We start from the raw sequence: 23,745 nt of genomic DNA, 5'->3' as shown, positions 1-23,745 counted from the left end.
CTTTGGTCTTTAGTGTTTAATGCATCAAATCTGTTCTTCAGATGGTCTCTAAATTCAGGTGGGATAAATTCAAGGTCATACTCACCATATATATTAACTAGCTGTACTGTGAAAACCATTGACATGGGTCATTAATAATGTAGAAACTACTATCTTTGAGAAACAACTTATAGCAAAACAAAAGAACAAAATTATGACTATAGAACAAAAGGTAAACATTAACAGTCTCAATAAAGTAAAATAATGGGGACAAGGGCAGTTGGTAAAAGAAAGAACGCTGTTGTTGTTGTTAGTGCCTCTGAGTCGGTTCCAACTCATATCGACCCTGTATAAGGTTTCTGAGAGCGGCTGGTCAGCCCGAACCATTGACCTTGCAGTTCAAAGTAACCTTGTAGTCCAGCACATTAACCTACAGCACCACACCAGGACTCTATTACGCCACTTTTGTTGTTGTTAAGTGCTACTGAGTTGATTCCAACCCATCCTGACCCTGTATAGGGTTTCCAAAGAGCAGCTAGTGAGTTTGAACTGCTGACCTTGTGGTTCTAATCGACTTTGCAATCCAGTGCATTAGCCCACAGCACCACACCAGGACTCCATCATGCCACTATGGCTCTTTAATATTACATACATACAATAATAATAATGATTTGAGAGAGTTTTAAAATATAGCAAGATTAAAATAATAACAGCAGTAGCATAAATGATTCAGTAAGTTAACAAAAGTGTTCTAAGATGAACGCATGGGACAAATGGAGAATAAATATACCAATTAACACTGTTGCTGTTGTTAAGTGGTGTTGAGTCGACTCCGACCCCTACCAACCCTGTATGGGGTTTCCAAGGAACAGCTGGCGAGTTTGAACCACCATCCTTGTTGTCTGATGCATTAGCCCACAGCGACTCCTTCCTTAAAGATTACATTAGACTTTTATAATGATTGCAGAAAGTTTATAAGCCAGTCTTCAGCCTATAACAGGTTGGATTATCTAAAATGTGTCTAGAATGTATTCAGGAAAACAGGCTTCTCGTTAAGCCTTGGTGGAAGAGTATGGGGCCTTACGTGGAATCCTGAGCCCCACTCAGAACCTTCAGGTGTGGGAAATGCAGACCAACGCAGAATGGCTAGACGAATAGAAGATACTTCTTGAAAGAAAGACTTGTTTGGCTGTGCCAATACCAAGCAAGCTGTTTGCCCTGGCACCATCAAGGTAAGAAAAGTTACTCCATCAGTTTGCCCTGGCACCATCAAGGTAAGAAAAGTTACTTTCTATGACTAAAACTCAAAGGGAACACACCAACAGTCTTACATGCTCGCTGGCAACTGTCCTGGTCAACTTGTGAATGAAGTGGGGGAAGTGTAGCAAAGAAGACAAGGACTGAGATTGGCCATATTCCATAGATATCTGATAACCTTGAGATGAGAGAGAGAAGAGGATGGGCAGGCAGGTTTGAAGTTCAAGGAGATGTGTGAACTCCCAAGCCCAAAGACAATGACCTAATCAATGGTGGCTAGAGTAAAGAATGAAACAGCTGATCCAAAAGAGAGAAGAGGCATGCAAGAATTCCCAGACTTGCTGACAGTACCCATTTGACAGTGTGGATGGTTTGCCAGAAGAAGATAAAGAAGGATATCAGGGAGCAAGCGTAAATTGCCACAACCTGATCAACTGGACCCTTTGCTTACGGATGAAGCTGCCTTAAATTCCAACCGAACACAGAAAGATTCTTCATAACAAGGATTAAGCATGTCTCCTCAGTACACTGGATTGACAAGGACCGGCAACTTAAGACTTCGGCTACCAAAATTGGGGAGCTATGTGGCATTGTGGGTTTGAGCAAAGTCAGTTTGAACCGCAAGGTCAGGTGTTCAAGCTCAACAGCCCCTCCTTGGAAACCCTATTCAAGGTTGCTACAGGTCAGAACCAACTCGATGGCACTTAACGACAAGAACATCATAAAGGCACAAAGTGACTCGCTTACAAGCTTTCATGAGGGTGCTTAGTGTCAGAACAAGGGAAATAAGACACAGCCCCTACTCATTAGTTTTTCTCTTGTCCAGATGGATCTGGTGATGAGGGGGATAAGATTGTGTTATTCAATTGTGAGTAACTCTTATCAGGTCTAATGGTGCTTGTCACAACTGTAAATGTAAAAGAGATGCAACTAATAGTGGGGAATAGTTAATCTGTCATTTTAGGAACAAGGACCCTAGGACTATCTAGAGGACAGAATATGAGAGAAGCAAAGGATCCTGAGCAGAAAAGTGGCAAGAACACAGATGGTGGAGGAGGCAATGACATAGAGAGACAGAGCAGCTAAAGACTACAGTCCCCTAGGAACATCAAAGGAGAAGAACATGAGTGGAATGTGGAACCCTATCCAGAGAAGTAGCAACACAAGATGGAGGCAGAGATGAAGACATGGAGAGATACAGCAGGTGAGGACTCTGGACTCACAGAAAAAGAAAGACCGTTTGCAGGCAGCCAGGAAGCAGGCTTGCAGAATGTGCCCTTTGGTTGTACAAATGATTATGTTCCTGAGTGCTTGGTGTACATCCCTGCCCACCCCTCCAAAAAAAAAAAAACAAAAACAGAGAGAACAGAAGCATGTACTGTTGAATGATGATCCATGGAGGGGATTATAATCATTGCAATGAAACAACTGAGTGTAAAACCGATGTTCTCCCGTGTAAACTATCACTTAATTCACAATAAAAACTAAAAAAAAATTAACAAGCATATTTTATAATATGAGCAAAAACAATTATAAGCATCACTGCCAAGGAAGGAGCAATATTATAAAACTACTTTAATATTTCTACCTCCTTTAAATTTCCTATTTTAAAAAAAGTACAAAAATAATAATCTTTTATTTCCAGGCTAAGTACTTATTTTTTATCATATTAAAAATCTTTATCATAAAGTTTTTTTCCTTCCAGGACTAAATATTTTTGTTGTTGTTAAGTGCAGTTGGCCTATATAGTGACCCCTGTGTAGGGTTTCAGAGAAGCGACTGACAGTCCAGGGCTCATCAAATAACACCATACCAAGACTCTTCATCATAAATGGTAAAACACAAAACTGAGTAGCACTGCTGAGGTCTTTGTTGTTGCTGCTGTTGTTAAGTGCCTTTGAGTCAGTTCCAACTCATAGCAACCATGTGTATGTAAGGTTTCTGAGGAGCAGCTAGTGAGTTCAAGTCACTGACCTTACGATTCAAACTGACCTTTGGGGCTCGTGTTTATCCTACAGAACCACACCAATGATATTACATCATTAAGTCCCATAGGGTTAGGCCAAAACAATTAATAAAAATGCTAATTAAAAAGACAGTATATACAGGACTTCTAGTATGTGGTGCTGGACTGTGAAGGGCAAAATCCGCAGTTCAAACCTACCAGCTGCTCCTTGAAAACCCTTTACAGGGTCGCCATGAGTCAGCTCTGACTCAACAGCACTTAACAACAACATATATATATATTATAGTATCCTCCCTAATGTCCTTTTAACTATATTAGAATGTCTGCTATTATTTCCTCAAGCTTGTTAAACACGGAACTGATAAGGAGCATTTATTACTGGTTTTCAACAAAAATCTATTCAATTCATTCTTAAGAGAGTGAACAAACCACAAAACTTAAGATAGTGAAAAAATCGCAGATACAACCCATTCCTCCCATGTGTCTCAAATGGAGTGTAAAGGTTAAAAAGGCACCATACATATTCTTATCACAAATTCAAATGGAAGAGATGGCAACTAGATATTGTGCATAACAAAACTTTTACACAGTATTACTTAACATGCCTTAATCAAATCAATAGGCAACAGATACCTATAAAAATAACTTTAAATACTAAGGTTTAAAAATACTAAAAAAAAAATTTTTAATCTCACTTTCTACCCGCACCCTTCCCAAAACACAAAATCTATCTAAAAAGAAAATAAGCTGAAAAATTCAAATAACTATTTCTCATTGCAATTTTTCTCCACTATTAAGGAGCTCTGGTAGCGTAGTGGTTACGAATCGGGCTACGAACCTTAAGGTCAGCGGTTCGAAACTACCAGCCGCTCCACGGGAGAAAGATGAGGCTTTCTACTCCCGTAAGGATTTACACCCTCGGAAACCCTGTACAGGGGCGCTATGGGTCGGAACCGACTCGACGGCACTAACAACAATTAACTCTGAAAAAAGTACTAGAAATTCATTTTAGGCATCATTCAAGACCAAAATAAATAAACAAATGGGTGTTTTAAATAGACTGCACCCTAATTCTTATGACATGCTACTAGATAAATTTTAAGTTTATTTTTAAATATCCTAAGAAAAAACAACTACTCATCAATGAATAAGACAAATCCACACTATTTAAAGTGATGATTTAAATTTATTTTTAACCTGTGGTACAATAGTTATATCTATCCATACTATCGGCTGTTTAACATATTTTCTTAAAATGTTTTAAGAAATTATTAAAAGAACAAGCTTTACTGAGCCCCATCCAGGACCTTCTGAGGTAGGATGTTCCCACTTGAAAGGAGAAGCAGACCATCCTGGAGTGTCGAGAGGAACAGAAGATATTTCTTGAGAGAAAGACCAACAGAAAAAAAACAAACTAAAAAAAGCAGACTGTTTGGATGTTACAAGATTAAGCAAGCTGTTCACCTTGGAGCATATCAAGGCAAGAAAAGTCAGCCCGTCAAGGTAAACTCCCTTCTAAGAGAGAAACTCAAAGGGAATGCACTAGGCTTGTAAACTTGTTGGTGACTCCCTGGTCTACTTGTGAGTGAAAGTGGGGGAAATGCTGCAAAGACATGGGCTGAGTTTGGCAATGACCCATAGATACCTGTTAACCTTGAGATGAGAGAGAGAAGAGGAAGGGGCTGGGCTGGTGTGAAGTTTAGGGAGATGTGTGACCTCCCAAGTCCATGAACACTGACCTAGCTAGCCACTGGTCTGAATGGAGTGGGGAAGGCATGCAAAAACTCCCAAACTTGCAGCTGGTACTTATTTGACCCTGCTTGGATGACTTGCTGATCATCCAGAAGAAGATAAAGAAGCTTGATACAGAGAGCAAGTGTAAATTACCATAATTTGATGAAGTGGACTTTTGCTTATGGATGTAGCTGCTCGAAATTCCAACCAAAAGGGAAAGATTCTTCATATCAAATATCAAGCTTGTCCCCTCAGTACACTGGTTGATAGGAATGGGAAACTTAAGACACTGGCTATCAAAAATGAGAAGCTATCAAAAATGGGAAGCTATAAAGACATGAAGTGTCTGGCTTACAAGCTTTCATGAGTGTGCTCAGTTTCAGAATGAGGGGGTAAAGTAGAATCCCCACTGAATAATTTTCCTCTTGGCCAGATGGATATGGGGGGGGGGGGGTAATAGGATTATTATTTTTTTTAATTCAATAGTGAGTAATTGTTATAGTGAACTAATTACAATCGTCACAACTGTAAACGTAAAAGATGTGAAACTAAAAGGAGGAAGTGGTTAACCTTTCAATCAAGGAACAGAGGACCATAGGATCATCAAGAGGGAAGAGCATGAATGGAACTTGGGATCCTCATCAGAAAAGTAACAACAGCAGAGACAGAAACAGGCAGAGGCGATAACGCAGAGAGAGCGAGCAGCTGAAGACTCTAGGTCCATGTAGTAAGAAAGACTGCCTGCCTGTGGGGAGCAGGAGGCTGGCTTGTAAAATATGCCCTTTGGAAATTTAAACAAATATATATTTTCTACGTGTTTTGTATACATCACACACAAAAAGGAGGGATTAGGAGTAAATACTGTTAACCGATAGTGCATAGAGGGGATTGTAATCGTTGAAATGAAACAAAATGTAATTTATTAAACATTAAACTGATGATCATCACTCAATTCACAATAAAAGCTTTAAAAAAAAAAAAAGAACATGCTCTAAAAATCAGTCCAGTGCAAATCTGATCTTACCTCTTCCACATCCTGCCCCTGACTTTGCAAAGTAATAATCTCTTGAATCTCAATTCCCTAATCTGAAGAATGGCAACAATAATTAACCTCATAAAACTGTGATGATAAAATGATCAATACAGGAGATAATATAGTAATAAGCCTCTTGTTGTTGTCAATTGTCATCTAGCAAGTTCGCACTCACAGTGAGCCTATATAGAGTTTCCAAGAAGCAGCAGGTGGATTTGAAACATTGATCTTTTGGTTAGCAACCTAGTTCATAATCTATACTGCTACCCAGGACTCCAATCATTCCCTAAACACTAATAATTAGCAAAATATCCATTAAAAAGAAATTTTAAACTTACAAAAACTATGAAGTTACGATAAATCTAAGTTCTAGAATCATAACAACATACTACAATCTTCTCGCTAAAAATAAAGCAACTGGAATGCAAAGGCTCTTGTCTTACCCACTTCATGATTCTATTTCTGTCTGCGCTAATACAAACAAGAAACATTTGCTGCATTTAAATCATGCAATTAATGATTAGTGAGACAAGAAAAAAACTGCAATTATAATTCTGGGGTAAAAATAATTCAAGTGGGATATGACTGAGTAAAAAGAATTAGATATGTTACACCAGAGAAAAGAAATGGCATAAAAGCTATGTAAAGAATTTTCAGAAACATTTTTCGATCAAGACCTCATACCATGAGACACACAGACAGACCATTTTTCCAGAAAAATTCTATCATGTGAGTCCACACAAAATTTGGCAAGTTTAAAACTGAATCTTTTGAAATATTTTTCCCAAGTTATTTTTGGAAATTTGTTACATCACAAATATTTTTGTGTTTTCCTTTTGAGCCCTTCACAACTATATTCATAGATACCAATGTTAATTTCTTCTGATCTCGGAAGCAAGTTAAGCACTATAAACTGAAAGAACAACCCTCTTATTACTACCAATGCTAAATTACTCTTCCAAATAATCATCCAAATATCATTTAAAACCTTCAAATTCTCTAATATACTAGTAAGTCCAAAAGTATCATATTTTACTTAGAAAAAAGAGCGAAATAATAGCGTAGTGGTTACGAATCAGGCTGCTAATCTCAGGGTCAGCAGTTTGAAACTACCAGCTGTTGCTGTTCTGCGGGAGAAAGATGAGGCTTTCTGCTCCCGTAAAGATTTACAGCCTCGGAAACCCTGTGCAGGTTCACCATGAGTCAGAACCGACTCCACCGCACATGACCACCACCATGACATGCCATCTACTAAACTGAGATTTTTTTCACCATGAGAAAATATATTTAAACTATAAATCAGATAGTCATAATGATTCATTTTTAATAAATCCTAAATTACTGAGAAGCTTTCAAAGAGTTTTGAGGAAAATTCCATTATCTTTTAATTCGATTTTTCTACAAACTTTTTGAAGTCCCTTATACTGTAATTCTTTATGTAATAAATAATTACATATATATTGCTTTAAAAATACTTTCATTTAAAAAAATAACAACAAAAACTTTCATATATATTGTTGGTAAGCTCTGTCGTTCCTACTCATAGCAACCCTGTATAGGGTTTCCAAGGAGCAGTTGCTGAATTTGAAATACCAACCTTGCAGTTTAAACCAATCTTGTGGTTCAGTGCTTTTATCCTATAGCACCACATGAGGACTCCAGATTCAGTATAAAACATTATTAATATGATCATTTGCCTTCTTCCAGTTATGAAATACAGAAATATACTTTATGTTTGATGAACACCTCAGTATGATCCAGCCATGTAGTGGCTGACGGTTACTATATAGTGGCTGGTGCACTTAAAAAACACAAACCTTACAGTTTTGTGGATTCAGAGTATATATGAAAGTTGAGTTCTGGTGTGGCACTATAGGATAACCACTGGACCACAAGGTAGATTTGAACCACAAGGTTGACAGTTCAAATTCATCAGTCACCCCCCTTGGAAACCCTATACACAGCTGCTATGAGTTGGAAAACAAGTAGATGTCACACTAACAACCTGCTGATTATATGGTACAACAATGTATTTTCATTAACCCAATGTGTCCAAACTATCATTAAATTAACTTCACTTTTTTTCCTTTTACTTTTGTAATGTGTCTAAGAAAACATTTCAAGTTGCATATGTACCTCACATCGTGTTTCTATTAGACAGCACTATCACAGAGATGGAGGCCTGGTATCACGCTGTAGTGATAAGCACAAGGACTGCTAACCATAAGGTAGTTGGTTCAAGCCAACCAGTCACTCCTTGGAAACCCTATACCAAGTCGCTGAGTTGAAACCGACTAAACACCACACAACAACAGCATTATAGAAACAAGCCAATTACAAGTGAAAGCTACAAACTTTGAAACCCAGAAGCAATTCCATGTATCTGACCAACTCTAGAACTGCTTCTGATCTAAGAAGAGAAATACAAGATCTAAGAAGTGGGGAAATGATCTAACGTACATAAAGCAAACTAAACCTACATGCCACTGATTGGTTGAACATGATAAATTGTACACTTATATATAATTGTCTCTCATCTGTAAAACAGGTAACTTTTTCATGATTTACTAGAAACATAGAACATCAATGGAGTAGACACCTAACAACAACAACAAAGGCAATCTAGATTCAACAGACAGGAAATTTACTAGTAGATTATCTACAAAATGGATTTAAGACTCTCAGTGAGGATTAAAGAGTTTATTTCTAAAAAGAAAATAAAATTATATCCAACAATTTGAAACAATAATTCTACCAGATTAACATAATGTTAATAATCTCTTTTTGTTATTGTTTTTATTTACCATTAGGTGTTTTGTTGGTGTTAACTGCCAACTCAAGCAATTCTGTATAGGGTTTCTTAGTGGGAACAGAAAGCCTCATCTTTCACCCAAGCTTCTTGTTGTTGTTAAGTGCTGTAGAGTCGATTCCGACCCACAGCAACCTTGTGTAGGGTTTCCTAGGAGCAGCTGGTGAGCTTGAACTGTCAATCTTGCAGTTCAAATGGCTTTGCAGTCTGATGCATTAACCCACAGAGCCGCACCAGGACTCCAAGGAGCGGTCAGTGGGTGTGAATTACTGACCTTGTGGTCAGCAGTCCAGTGCTTATCCTACTGAGCCACAGCAACGTATTTAAATTTTTTTGTGAGAATGACCCTCTCCTCACTTAGTACAAATTTTCTGCTGGTTATTAAGGATGTTAACAAGCTTTTGAAGTAGACTGGAATAAGTGGTGTGGTCTTTACACATGAAATGAGATGAGTCACAAATGATATTTTATTAGCCCTTAAACATACAGTTCTAATTATAAATTCAACTTATAGAATATAAGGAACTTAGGATAACTTTATGGGAAAAGAGCTATCTTGAAATTAATAGTATTTACATTTCCATTTGATATTTATTCTTAAAATTCTAATTTCTCAACAGATTTGCTTTCACAATTTAAGGTAATTTTTTCTGAACTGCTTCATATAATATATGATAAGAACTGCCTAATTATACTGGCCTAACCCCTGGAAGGTTAGGGCTAAGAGTAAAGCAGCCAGCTGGTCTGAAATATAGGGAGGAGTTAGTATACTAACCAAATATGCAGTTAGTACCCATTTGGTTAGCTGACCAGAACACGACCAGATGAAGACAAAGATGTTTAATACTGTGAACAAGTGCATGATGAACTGGACTTTTGCTTACTGAAGCAGTTGCTCAAAATTCCAACTCGAATGGAAAGATTCTTGTTTCATCAGTGCACTGAGTTGATTGTTGTTGTTGTTGTTAAGTGCCGTTGAGTCAATTCCGACCCATAGTAACCCTGTACAGGGTTTTTGAGGAGCAGCTGATGAATTTGAAACGCCAACCTTGCAGTTCAAATGACTCTGAAGTCTGGCACATCAACCCACAGCGCAGGGACAGGCAATTTAGACATTGGCTATCAAAAATGGGGGCTATAGAGGCATGAAGAGTTCTGGTGTGGCGTTCTGGGCTAATGCGTCAGACTGCAAAGTCATTTGAACTGCAAGGTCAGTGGTTCAAGCTCACCAGCTGCTCCTCGGAAACCCTGTACAGGGTCACTATGGGTTGGAATCGACTCGATGGCACTTAATTAACAACAATAGAGGCATGAAGTGGCTGGCTTACAAGCTTTCATACGTGTGCTTAGTTTCAGAATGAAGGGGGTAAGGTAGAATCTCCACTGAAAAGTTTTCCAGGTCTGGAAAAGGGGGATGGGGAATGATGGTGATGGGATTTTATGATTCAATTGGGAGTACCTGTTAGCAGGATTCATTGTGATTGTCACAACTGTAACTGTAGAAGTTGTGTAACTAAAAGGGGTGAGTAGTTAATCTTTTATTTCAGGAACAGACGATTCCAGAACCATCAAAAAGTAAGAACATGAATGGAGCTTGAGATCCCTACCTAGAAAAGCGGCAACAGCAGAGATGTGGCATGGAGAGATAGAGCAGCTGCAGGTTCTAGGCCTATGGACTGGGTAAAGCTGTGTGCCTGCAGGCAAGAGGCTGGCTTACAGAATGCAAAATGTGCCTTTGGACATTCAAATGTTTATTTTTTGTTTCATCCGTGTTTTGTTTTTAAGCCTAATTAGCATGTGGAGTCCTGGTGTGGGGCTGTAAAATAAACATTGGACTGCTATCCACAAGGTCAGTGGTTCAAACCCACCAGTTACTCCTCAGAAACCCTATACAAGGTCACTATGAGTAGGAACCTACTCAATAGCATTAAACAACAACAATTATTATGTAAGTAAAAAATGAATTACTCATTTTACAGAGCATTCCTGTGAAGGAACAAACATACACTCTGAAACAGCAGGACAAAGTACTCTTCAGAGTGCAACCTGAAGCAGACCAGGAATTTTATTAAAACCTATGTAAAACTTTGATTTTAAAAAGAAGACATTCCTTGCGGGACCCTATCCAGAGAAGCAGTGACACCAGAGACAGAGGCAGAGATGAGGACACGGAGAGAGAGAGCAGCTGAGGACTCTAGACTCGTGGGAAGAGAATGACTGTGTGCTGGCAGCCAGGAGGCAAGTTTGCAAAATGTGCCCTTTGATTGTTTAAATGATTATACATTCCTGAGTGTTTTTTGTGTACATCTAAAAAAATCCCAAAAAAATCAGAGGGAATAGAAGCAAATGCTATTGAATGATGATGCATGGAGGGGATTGTAATCATTGCAATGAAACGATGAGTGTAAAATCAATGTTCTCCCATGTAAACCATCATTCAAATCACAATAAAAACTTTTTTAAAAAGAAAAATATATACAAAATAAAAGTATCACATATTAAAAGACAAAAAGAACACATTCCTAAATAAACTAAAAACTGTTTCTAAGAATGAAAAAAAAAATCTATGTAAAATAATATATATTTGGACAAGCTTTAAATACTTTCTAAAAATTATAGCGTAGTGGTTATGAATAGGGTTGCGAACCTCAGGGTCAGCAGTTTGAAACTACCAGGTGTTCTGTGGGAGAAAGATGAGGCTTTCTGCTCCCGTAAAGATTTACAGCCTTGGAAACCCTGTGCAGGGTCACCATGAGTCGGAACCGACTCCATGGTACTTAACAAACAACAACAAAAATTATAAACTAAAACCAACCCCACTGCCACTGAGTCAATTCCAACTCACGGCTCCCTATGTATTACTCTACTTTGTTGTTATAAAATGCCACTGAGTCAGTTCCAACTCATTGCGCCCCTGAATAGGGTTTCCAAGGAGCAGCCTGTGGGTTTAAACTGCTGACCTTGTGTTTAGCAGTCCAGTGCTTATCCTACAGAGCACCATACCACAAGTCTACTTTTACCAGGGGACAATAGCGTGTTCAAAAGAATTCTCACTTTCCATGTTAGAATTGTTCCTCTTTTGAGTCTTTTTCAGCCTTATGGTGACCCCATGTGATAGAGCAGAGATTGGACCATAGTGTTTTCTTGGCAGTAACCTTTAAGGAAGCAGATCAACAGGTTGTTGTTTTTTTCCCATGGAGCAACTGGGCAAATTTGAACAAGCCAACCTTTCAGTTAGCAGTTGAGACGCCAGTTAATTCCCAGTCAATGTGCATCATGTGCAGCCACCAGCCATATGTCAGTGGTAACTAACCAGGTTTCTACAGAGTTCCTAACTACGGTGATCTAGGAAGAAAGCCCTGACATTCTAATTCCAAAACAACAAAAACCCTACGGATCACTAGGGTTAAGGGAACTGTTTTTATTCCTTGTACACAGGGTCACCATAAATTCAGAGCTGACTTGGCAGCAGCCAACAGAGGTGCACAGTCTCAGCTTCACAAATACATCAACTTCTATACTTACAATACTAAGCAAACAATTTAGCACTTATTATAATAATTATGATACATACTCTAAGAGACTCCTTATAGTTAACAAAGTAAATATAGATGCCGCCTCAATACTAAGGCACTGAGACAATGCTAAGAAACTTAAAAGACAGTTTAACCAGGACTTCAAACCTCTTCACTCAGTTCAACAACCTGCTAGGAATATCTGATTGGCAATAAAGCATGAAATGAGAATACAACATGTCTTCCCTCCCAGATATACTGAATTAGAAACCACATTTTACTATACAGTATACCTGGGACAGAAATGGAATTTCTCAGTAGAGAATCAAACCTGAATGAACCAACTAGAAGTCCTGATTCCAATACATTCATGACACAAATAACTGGAGGGAAGGAGACACATAAAGATTTACATCAGAATCTCCAAGGGTGTGGGCAATAGTTAAGGTGATTCTAATAATATCCCAACCTTAACACTGCTGGAATCTATCTGAAGTACCAAAGCTCACAGAGGCACACCTCAAAGACACTGTGGGTTTTGTTCCAGGTCACGTACAAAAATCAAGTCCCACATATATTTTTGTTTCCTGGAGCATATAAAAATTATGTTTACAATATGTTGCAGTCTAGTAAGTGTGTAACAGCATTAAGGAAAAGCTCAAACTAGTGTAAGAATTAACAAAATGTGACACAGAGACACAAAGAGAGCACATACTGGTGGAAAATTAGTGTAAACAGACTCGATGGATGCAAGGTTGCCACAAAACTTCAATTTGCAAAAAACAAAGCAAAACAGAATTGCAAAGTGTGATAAAACAAGGTATGTTTTATTTCTTCTAAATCTACCACTACCCAACCTAGAATTAAAAGCATACTGCTCACATGAAGGCAAACACTTCTTGATTAATCTTTCATCAATTGGTCCTTCCATTGATGATGTTCTTAACATTGGAGGTAGTTGTCTACTAATTTTTTTAAAAAACCTACCATGGAGTCAATGCTGACTCATGGCTACCTTGGTGTATCATAGTAGAACTCTGCTTTAACATGTGTTTCAATGGCTGCTTTTTCTGAAGATCACCAGGCCTTTCTTTCTAGGCATCTGGGAGTACAATTAAACCTCCAAACTTTCCCTTAGCAGTGACGTCATTAATCATCTACATCTCTCAAAAAAAAAAAACAAACAAACAAAAAAAACCCCAAACCAAACCTGTTGAGATTGAGTCCATTTCATTTCATAGTCACGTTTTTAATACAGAACAGAGCTAGCCCATTAAGTTTCTTGATGGAATTGTAATCTTTCTGCAGACTGCCTCATCATTCTCCCTGGAGGATTCGAACCACCAGCCTTTTAGCTGGCAGCTGAGCACTTTAACCACTGTGCCACTAGAACTCCTTTCACATCTTTCAAGGACTCATTATCACCACACAGAAAGCATTTTTCCATTTGGAAAGTGTAGTGATTACATGCTACAGAGTCACTTCCTTGGAACTACCTCAACAGTGAATCATGAAAAGGAACCTGAGTTGAATGCCACTAACAGTGTGTGTACTACAATAGATAATGGAAGTCAGGTGTCTATGTTAGTGATCTCTGTTTTGCAAATGAATTGGAAAGTACAACAGACCATGATGTGACGTTTAAAAGTGAAGTCATACAAGTCATACTGCCACCATAATGCTAACTACCCATCTACCTCAATTTCAATCATACTAGGTTTTATTCACCCTTTCTTTTTTAAGCATTAGTTTCCTGAAAACTTTTGAATCTTTCACAACTTGCTTCACCAGTTTTTCTAGGAGGCCAAGAGTTGTTGATCTCTCCTTGCATCAGCAGGCCTGATTATCACACAAATCTTTAAGCCCTGGACACAAGGACACCATATATGGGCTTGAAGATAGGCAGATTATGTCCATTATCTTTTCATTCCATTTCCCCAAAACAATTTGAAACCCTCCCACCATGTGTATATGTGCAAATATGAATTTAAAAAGTTTTATAATAATCAAAATACATTTAACTGTAGAGGAAGAAGATATTCCATGATAGAGCTGGAGGAAGGAGCAAAAACTTGGATTATACATAAATAAAAGTTGAGGAATATTTTTGATTGACAATAAAGCATGAACTGAGATTAAAACACGTCTAAAACTTTTATTTTTTTAATGCCTTAAAAAGTAAAACAATCTTATAAAATTAATGTGACATTACTTTGCCAACTCCTCATTTAAAGAAATGTATGGCAAACTGGCATGGTGCTATAGTATAAGCACTGGACTGCTAACTTCAAGATCAGTTGTTCAAATCCATCAGTCACTCCTCGGAAACCCTATATAAGGTTGCTGAGTCGGAACTGACTCAAGGGCACACAACAACATGACAAACTTCAGTGATTTTCATACAAAACTGTCAAATACTGTGAATATCAATTATTGCCCTTAAATATGATGTTAAGCTTTGAAATACTCGGGAAAATCTAGTCATGAGCATTTATTAAAGCATAAAACTAATTATTAGATTTATTAATGATTCAAATTCAAGACAAAACTTGCCTCTTTCATGCTCTACCCACTGCCACCCAACTGATAGCAACCCAACAGAAGAGAGTAGAACTACCCATAGGGTTTCCAAAGCTATCTTCATCCTGGTGTGGCACTGTAGGATAAGCACTGGACAGCTAACCTCAAGGTTGGTGGTTCAAACTCAGCAACCTTACAGAGGGTTGCTACGGTCAGAACCATCTTGGCGGCACTTAATACCAAAACTCTTTATGGAAGCAAACTGCCACATCTTTCTTCCTTGGAGGTGCTAGTGCCTTCAAGCCACTGACCTTTGGGTTAGCAGTTGTTAAGTGTCATCGATTCAGTTCTGATCATAGCGACCCTATATAGGGTTTTCTAGGAGCGGCTAGTGGATTTGAACTGCCAACCTTGTGGTTAGTAGTCTAGAGTTGATCCTACAGCACCATATAATGAGCTTTCTCACAATACATTCAAAACTGATAAAATCAAAAACTACCTTCTTCCTACTTAAGTTCTTCCTTATACTAAGTTCTATGTGGTTATATTGTTGCTATTGTTAAGTGTTGTCCAATCAGTTCCAACTCACAGTGACCCTGTATAGGGTTTTCTGAGGAGTGGCTAGTGAGTTTGAACCACCGACCTTGTGGTTCAAACCAACCTTGCAGACCAATGCACATTATCCTGCAGCACCATAAAATTCCACATCAATACAAAATCATCTCATCTCACTGTACAATTAAAAACAATACCTGCTTCTAGTAAAGGTCAAACTTTGAGAATTTCTTTTCCACTTGGTAAATCAGGAAAATATCTGAAAATTAAAACCACCACTACAACCACAACCAGCATGGCACTGTTTTAAGCACTTTACAAATATTAGTTTATTCAATTCTCCTAATAACCTAAGGAACTCTGGGAGTGTAGTGGTTATGAGTCAGGTTGCTAACCTTAACGTCAGCAATTTGAAACCACCTGCAGCTCCACGGGAGAAAGATGAGGCTTTCTGCTCTCGTAAAGAGTTACAGCCTCCGAAACCCTGTACCTACAGGCTCACTATGAGTTGGAACAGACTCCACCACCCACCACCTCCAACAACAACCTATGACCAGCCCAAAGGCAACACAAACGTTGGAGCAGTCAAGTACAACCCAGGAGCGCCTTGAAAGGTTTGTTGCTGTTAACTGCCATAAAGTCGGTTCCAACTCATAGTGTTTCGAGGAGCAACTGGTGAGTTTGAACTACCTACCTTGCAGTTCAAACAACTTTGCCATCCACTGCACTAACCCACAGCGCCACAGGGGCCTGGTTATCTGCTCCCTTTAGGGCACAGTCTTAAAAACCTGTGGAGCAACACTTCCAGTCTGCTCTCCACACATGGGGTCAGAGGAGGTTGCCATGGGTTGCAATCAACTCAAAGGCAGCTAACACATGTTGTTGTTGTTGTGAAGTGCCGTCGAGTCGATTCTGACCCATAGCTACCCTGTATAGGATTACCGAGGAGCAGCTAGTGAGCTTCAACCTTGGACCTTGCAGTTCAGATGCATCAGCCCAAGCACCACATCTCATTTACATATTAGGAAAAGAAGCACAGAGAAGGTAAATTGTTCAGTCACACAGCCAGAAGGTGGAAGAGCCAGGATCTGACCTCAGATTGTCCCAATTTCCCAGGCTCTAAATTCTCTAGCAGCACAGCCTCAAAGGAACATCTATCACTTATTAAGTAGCCATGCTATTTCAAACCAAAGAGATTAAAGATTTTTGTATTTTGTGATAAACTAGATCAAATAATAAACATTTTAAGCTATAAGCTTAAATCACAAGAAATAAAGACTAACAAAAATATTTATCAAACATTTTGTAAGACTGAGTAATTTGAAGTTGTTAGTCATGTACTGGTCTGTATTGTAAGATAAGCACTGGATTGCTAATCAGAAGGCCAACAGTTCAAACCCACCAGCCACTACTTGGAAACCTTACACAGGGTTGTTTTGAGTGGGAACTGACAAGACAGCACTTAACAGTAACAATAATAAAGAAAAGCAAACAAGGTTTATATTAAAAAAGAAACCCTCTTTGAAATAATTTGATAATTTTAATACAAAATGAGTACATGACTGAGAAATTCAAATTACACATTCTTAAAAAAACATTGGAGTCCTGGTATGTCACTGCAGAAAAGCACTAGACTGCAAGGTCAATTTAAACAGCAAGGTCGGTGGTTCAAACACCCCAGTCCCTCCATGGATACGCTATACAGGGTCAGTATGAGTCGAAACTGACTCCACAGCACTTAACAACAACAAACAAAAATGTTTGATAAATATTTCTTGAACATTATTACAAATGCTCCCAAGTAATATAGATCTACAAACACATTCTGCGCAGTTAAATGCAGAGCATGCTAACATTCCCTAAGACTATCTGGCAACTCATGTAACCAAAATACAACAAAGCAATTACTACTCACAGTGACCCTGGTACAGGGTTTCCGAGGCTGTAAATCTTTACAGGAGCAGAAAGCCTCATCGTTCTCCTGCGGAACTGCTAACCTTGAGTATATACACATATATATGTTGTTTGTTGTGTGCCACTGAGTTGGTTCCAACTCATAGCGACCCTGTATAGTGTTTCCAAGCAGCAGCTGGTGAGCTTGAACCACAGAACTTGTAGTTCAAACCAACTTCGCAGTCCAGTTCATTAACCCACAGTGTCACATATGTATGTGTATGTACATACAAATATATATATATATATAAAACTTCAAAATACAAGATTAACAGTCTTATAACCCAACAGATCCTCCTCATGACAACACAGTAACTGATTGTCTTTTAATGACCCAAGGTCACAAATTGTGGTCTGCATCTTAATCAGGCCAGAAAAGAACTGTATATTTAATTTTTGTATGATTTTCACTCAAAGCAGCTAAAATGACTGTGTAACTTGATGCTCTCAAGGAATAAGCCTCAAGTATCCAATTAGCCAACAAATCAATTAGAAAAGTTATTAATTTAAAAGTTCCAAATAGCAAAAGCTTTATTGTTTCTATGTTCAAAGTGAATTGTGTGTAGAAAGGTTACCTTCCTACAACTGTGGGGAGAGAGGCACATAAAAGTAGAAAGGCTAAGAAAACAGAGATTAGCTACACAAGTATCTATAAACATGACGCCCAAAGCATCCCCCACTAAAATGTGTGGGCAGAAGGTGCCACATCAGCAGTACTCTGTATTTATCCTGCTTCTCAACCATTCGTTAGTTTCATGAATTATTAATTTTGGTTAATGGTTTGATGATATGAGGCGTACCAACTCTCCTCAACTGCAAAAAGGGAGAGCGTCCTCCTCCAGCCAAAGTTACATATTCTTACAATACATGATCTGCTTAGTAAATGGCGTTAATTTGATTTTTTGTTGTTGTTGTTAAAGCCATTCTTTATTAAAGTGCTTCTAATTCTTAAAAGGATTGAGGGAGTTTAGTGCCCAGCCCACAACGAACTCGGTTATCAGATGAATTGTTACATTACTCAACAAAACTCCTTTTCAAACCAGCCTGTAAATGCATTCTACATTCTCTAGCCTCAAAACTTTAAAACGCATAGTAAATAAGACCTTGTACTTTTCTCTCCTCCAGCAAGGAAGTCTTAACTCCAAACAGGAAACTGCTCCTCAAAGGGTTCAACACTGAAATCCTACCAAACTCCAGCCAGCCGAATCCAAAGGAGATTTAATATTTAAAGTGCCAATATACTTGTCTAGGATGAACCACCAGAGTAAAAATACTCAAGGCTCCTTATCCTTGCGGCATCCCTTGGAACTTGTGGCACTGGAGGGGGAAAAGGAAACCTGATTTTTCTAACAATAAAATAAATCTGAAAAGTCTCGCAACGATCAAGAAGTTGAAAGCGCAACTTCGTCAAGTTTTTCCATCACCCTCCCCCATCGGACGTCGGGGATGGAAGGGGCTCGGGAAGGGAGGGGAGCCCAAGGCCATTTCAGCAAAGCAGGGGGCGAGGACCGGCCGCCGCCCCCAACGCTTCCTCGCGGCCAACGAGGCGGGGAGGGGAGCTCCAGAAACACCAGTGAGCCCTACGCTCAAGTTCTCTCCAGAAGAGCAAGGTGGAAGGTAGAGCGAGGCGCCGGCGAGGGTGGGGTGGCGCCGAGATCCCGGTGCCCTCCTAGCAAAGTCCGAAAAGAGGACCCGCCTCCTTCGGTCGGGAGAGTCCCGGCGGCGAGGAACGTTCCCGAGTTTCTTACCCATGCTGGGGGCTCCCGCGGGGAGAAGCCCGGCGCCGCTGCTCCTCCTCCGGCAAGCAGTTCGCGCGGCCGCTCCGGCGGCAGGAGGCGGGACCGGCACCCCGTCTCGCCCCTCCCGAGCTCAGGCGGGGCCAGGAGGAGCCTCCATCCGCCTTGCGGCGCTCCCCGGCCAGTCCCGTCCGCGCCACCCGAGGAGAAGCGGCGGTGACCGCAGCTCCTTACGCCCAGTCTCCGCCGAAGCCACGGCGGTCGGAGGGCCCTTCCCTGGCCGCCCAAATGGTGGCTTTCCAGCCGGGTCGCCTCCGCAGATCAGGTTTAGGAACCTGGCGACTCGCCCTGGCTGTTCCAATCCAGTACGCCCTCCCAGCCAGGGACCCCGGCCCACGCTTCTCCCTCAACGCCCACTGTACCGGGACGCGACGCCTAAATCTGAACGGGAGACCCCAGGCAGATGCCTGGAAGGTGCCGAGAGTGGGGCAAAGGAGAAATTAAGTCTCGCGATAACTGGCCTGTTCTCTCCGCACCCCTTCCCCGCCCCGCCCCCGCGTGGTCGGACTCTCCTCTGGGCCCCCGGGCCGATGCCAGGTGCGGTGACGTCACGGCCCAGGGTCCCGCGCCGCCCGCCGCCAGGTGTGGCCAGCGGAGGAGTAGGGCCTGAAGGGGAAGCTGCGGCTGGTCCTCAGCCCTGCGGTTCGGCCCAGCTGTGTTGAGCGTTTTGTTTCCTTTGTCGCCTGTGCTCTATACAAAGCGTTTTTGGTAATAGTCAAAGTGAGCCTGGGTTGCTCCACTTTGCTCAGCGATGACACTGTGTTGCTTTCCGCCTAGAGGCAGGTTCTGGGGGGCCTAAAAGAAAAGATTTAGAGATGGGGAGAGAGCGATCCCTCCTGCTTTCGCTCAGTTTACCTTGCAGAGAGTTCTTTGTGAATCAGAAACCTTTGTTCCTAGTGGTAAAAAACACGTAGGTACGAAAAAATGCTGGTTTACAGGAATAAATTATTGATTACTGCCAAATGAAGATAGCTTTCAACTACCTTTTTTCTTCTCTTTTGAAAGTGATTTTAAATTGTTACCTGATCAAAAATACTCTCAAAATGAAGGATCTTCTAGAGTTACGATAATTAGAATAAACGCTTTTCTTAGAGTATGATGAATTAAGTAATTTTTTTTTTCAATCCTTCCTGATCAAATACACCCAATTCCTGGGCAGGTGTGTGTGTGTATTTAGTGAGTAACATTTATTGACCACCAACCATTAGCCTTGTTAAGTATTGTCAAGTCAGTTCCAACTCTTAGAGGTTAGCAATACAGTGCTTATCCTACAGCACCATAACAATTATACCTGTTGTTAAGTGCCCTAAAGTCAGTTCCCACTTATGGTGACCCTGTGTAGGATGACCAAGGAGCAGCTGGTGAGTTTGAATGACCAAACTTCAAGTTCAAACCGATGTTGAGGTCCAGTACTTATTCTTCAGCACCACACTAGGACTCCTAGTGTCTTTTAATGAATGCAAATGACTTTTAACTCTCACATTCATTCAACACTAAATTCCATGTCTTTTGGAACCAGGCAAACCTGGGGTTTTGAAACTCAGCTCAGTCATTTGCTTTTTGTGAAACATTGCAAAATTTAACCTTACTAGACTTCAATTTCTTGAATCTGTTGAAAGAAACCGTTCTTACAGCAAATCACAGTATCTGGCACATAGTGGTAGTGGTTGTGTGCCGTAGAGTCATTTCCAAACCACAGTGACACTCTGTATAGGATTTTGAGCTTAATGGTAACGAATCGGGCTGTGAACCCCAACGTCATAAGTTCGAAACTACCAGCTGTTCTGCTGGAGAAAGATGAGGCTTTCTGCTCCCGTAAAGATATACAGCCTCAGAAACCCTGTACAGGGTCCCTATGAGGCAGAACCGACTCCACTGCACTTAATAATAACAAGGAGCAGTCAAGAAATCAAACAACGTATTGCATTAGGCAAATCTGCTGCCCAAGACCTTTTTAAAGTGTTGAAGAGCAAAGGTGTCAGCTTGAGGACTAAGGTGCGTGTGACCCAAGCCATGATATTTTCAATAACCTCATATGCATGCAAAGGTTGGACAGTGTATAAGGCAGACCATAGAAGAATTGATGCTTTTGAGTTATGGTGTTGGAGGAGAATATTGAAAGTACCATGGGCTGCCAAAAGAACTAACAGATCTGTATTGGAAGAAGTGCAGCCAGAGTGCTCCTTGGAGGCCAGGATGGCCAAACTTTATCTCTCATACTTCAGACATATTGTCAGGAGGGACCAGTCACTGGAGAAGGATATCATGTTTGGTAAGGTGGAGGGTCAGAGAAAAAGAGGAAGACCTCCAATGAGATGTATTGGCCAAGTGGCAGCATTGATGGACTCAAGCGTGGCAACAGTAGTGAGGTTGGCCCAGGATCAGATAGTGTTCATTCTGCTGTGCCATAGGGTCACTATGGGTCAGTACCTACTAGATGGCACCTAACAACAACAACAACAAATTTTTATGGGAGCAGCAAGCCTCATCATTCTCCCATTGAGCAGCTGGAAATTCGAACTACTGACCTTGAAGTTAGCAGACCAATACTGTCCCAATATTGGCCCTTGAGAATCCTGGAAACCTGTAAGCATCAATTTTCCAGCTGATGGTTGACTTTTCAACTTTTTCTTGGTCAGCAGTTGAGGGTGTTTCTATTCCAAACTCTGCCATTTACTCTCAGGCTCACAGTAATGAATCCATGTCTCATCACCAAGAACAATTTTTTAAAAGGAACTTTTACCTTCCTTCCAAGTATTGGTCCATATTTTGTTTGCAAATGTCTAAACACTTCTGTTTATGCTCTTCTGTAAGTTGTTTCATTACCGATCTCACACAAATTTTTTTGAAAACCTAGTCTGTCGTGGATTATTTCATAGACAGAGCCATAGCTGCTTTGCAAATGATTTGCCACAATATCCACTGTCATTTGTCGATTTGACAGAATCATTTCCCATGCATCCACAATGTTGTCATCAACCGTGGATATTGATGGCTGTTTTAATATGACTGGAGTGCAGATAACTTTTTGACTCACCTTTGTATAATTTCAAAATGTTGTCCTTGCTAAGTTAGTTCTGACTCATAGTGACCCTGTACAGGGTTTCCGGAAAGCAGCTGGTGAATTTGAACCACAGCCCTTGGGTTCAAACCAAGCTTGCAGTACAGCACATTAACTCACAGCGTCACACCAGAATTGTTGTTATTGTTGTTAGGTGCCATTGAGTCGGTACCAACTCGTAGAGACCCTATGTAAAACAGAGTAAAACACTGCCTGGTCCTGAGCCAACCTCACAATTGTTGCCACACTTGATTCCATTGATGCTGCCACTTGGCCAATCCATCTCATTGGGGGTCTTCCTCTTTTTCTCTGATCCTCCACCTTACCAAACATGATATCCTTCTCAAGCAACTGGTCCCTCTTGACAATATATCCTAAGTATGAGAGACAGAATTTGGCCATCTTGGCCTCCAAGGAGCACTCTTGCTGCACTTCTTCCAACACAGATCTGTTAGTTCTTTTGGCAGCCCATGACACTTTCAATATTCTCCTCCAACACCATAACTCAAAAGCATCAACTCTACTACGGTCTTCCTTATTCACTGTCCAACTTTCACATGCATATGAGGTTATTGAAAATACTATGGCTTGGGTCAGGCGCACATTAGTCCTCAAGCTGACATCTTTGCTCTTCAACACACAAGGTTAATTCCAAAAGTATTGCTACAAAATCATTGAAACCTTTATTAAACAAAAATATCAAAATGGAAAACTGTTGTTTCTTAATATATCCTCCATCAAGGTCTACATACTTCTGAAAGTGGTGTTTTCATGACTCTAACCCTTCCTAACCACCACTCATCTGTCAGTTTGTCGTACTGTGGTGGCTTGTGAATTGCTGTGATTCTGAAAGCTATGCCACCAGTGCTTTAAATACCAGCAGGGTCACCCACGGTGGACAGGATTCAGATGAGCTTCCAGACAAAGACAGACTAGGAAGAAAGAGTGACGAACTACTTGCTAATATTTAGTCACTGAAAACCTTATGAATAGCAGAGAAATATTGTCTGATATAGTGCCAGAAATGAGCCCCTCAGGTTGGAAGGCATTCAAAATGCAACTGGGGAAGAGCTGCCTCCTCAAAGTAGAGTTGACGTGATAAGGTGAATGGAGGAAAGCCTGTGGGAGAAAAGCCTGCAGGACCTTCATTTGCTGATGGGGCACAACTCAAAATGAAGAGAAACATCTGTAAACATCCATTGAAAATCGGAAAATGGAATGTACAAAGTATGAAGCTGGGTAAATTGGAAGTTGTCAAAAATTAAATAGAATGCATAAACATCGATATCTTAGGCATTAGTGAGTTGAAATGGACTGGTATTGGCCATTTTGAATCTGATGACCACATGGTTTACTATGCCGGGAATGACAAATAGAAGAAGAGGAATGGTGTTGCATTCATTGTTTAAAAGAACATATCCAGATCAGTCATGAGGTACAACGCTGTCTGTGATAGGATAATATCCATGCACCTACAGGGAAGCTCAAGGAGCTCTGGTAGCGTAGTGGTTATGAATCGGGCTGCGAACCGCAAGGTCAGCAGTTCGAAACTACTAGCTGTTCCACG

General features: G+C 40.4%; 1 protein-coding gene across 1 annotated transcript in view; it reads right to left on the bottom strand.

Annotated features, from left to right (window-relative positions):
* CD2AP (CD2-associated protein) overlaps positions 1 to 19,108 on the bottom strand; it is a 140,292-nt gene extending 121,184 nt beyond the window's left edge. Inside the window, exon 1 of the mRNA XM_006860532.1 lies at positions 19,070 to 19,108. Coding sequence (XP_006860594.1) covers positions 19,070 to 19,073 — 4 coding nt within the window. The 5' untranslated portion in view covers positions 19,074 to 19,108. The remainder of the gene's footprint in view (positions 1 to 19,069) is intronic.
* Between the last annotated feature and the right edge of the window lie 4,637 nt (positions 19,109 to 23,745).

Source organism: Chrysochloris asiatica, unplaced genomic scaffold (assembly GCF_000296735.1).
Source record: "Chrysochloris asiatica unplaced genomic scaffold, ChrAsi1.0 scaffold00038, whole genome shotgun sequence".
NCBI lineage: Eukaryota > Metazoa > Chordata > Mammalia > Afrosoricida > Chrysochloridae > Chrysochloris > Chrysochloris asiatica.
The sequence above is the reverse complement of the archived record's forward strand: the minus strand, read 5'-3'. Positions and strand labels throughout refer to the sequence as shown.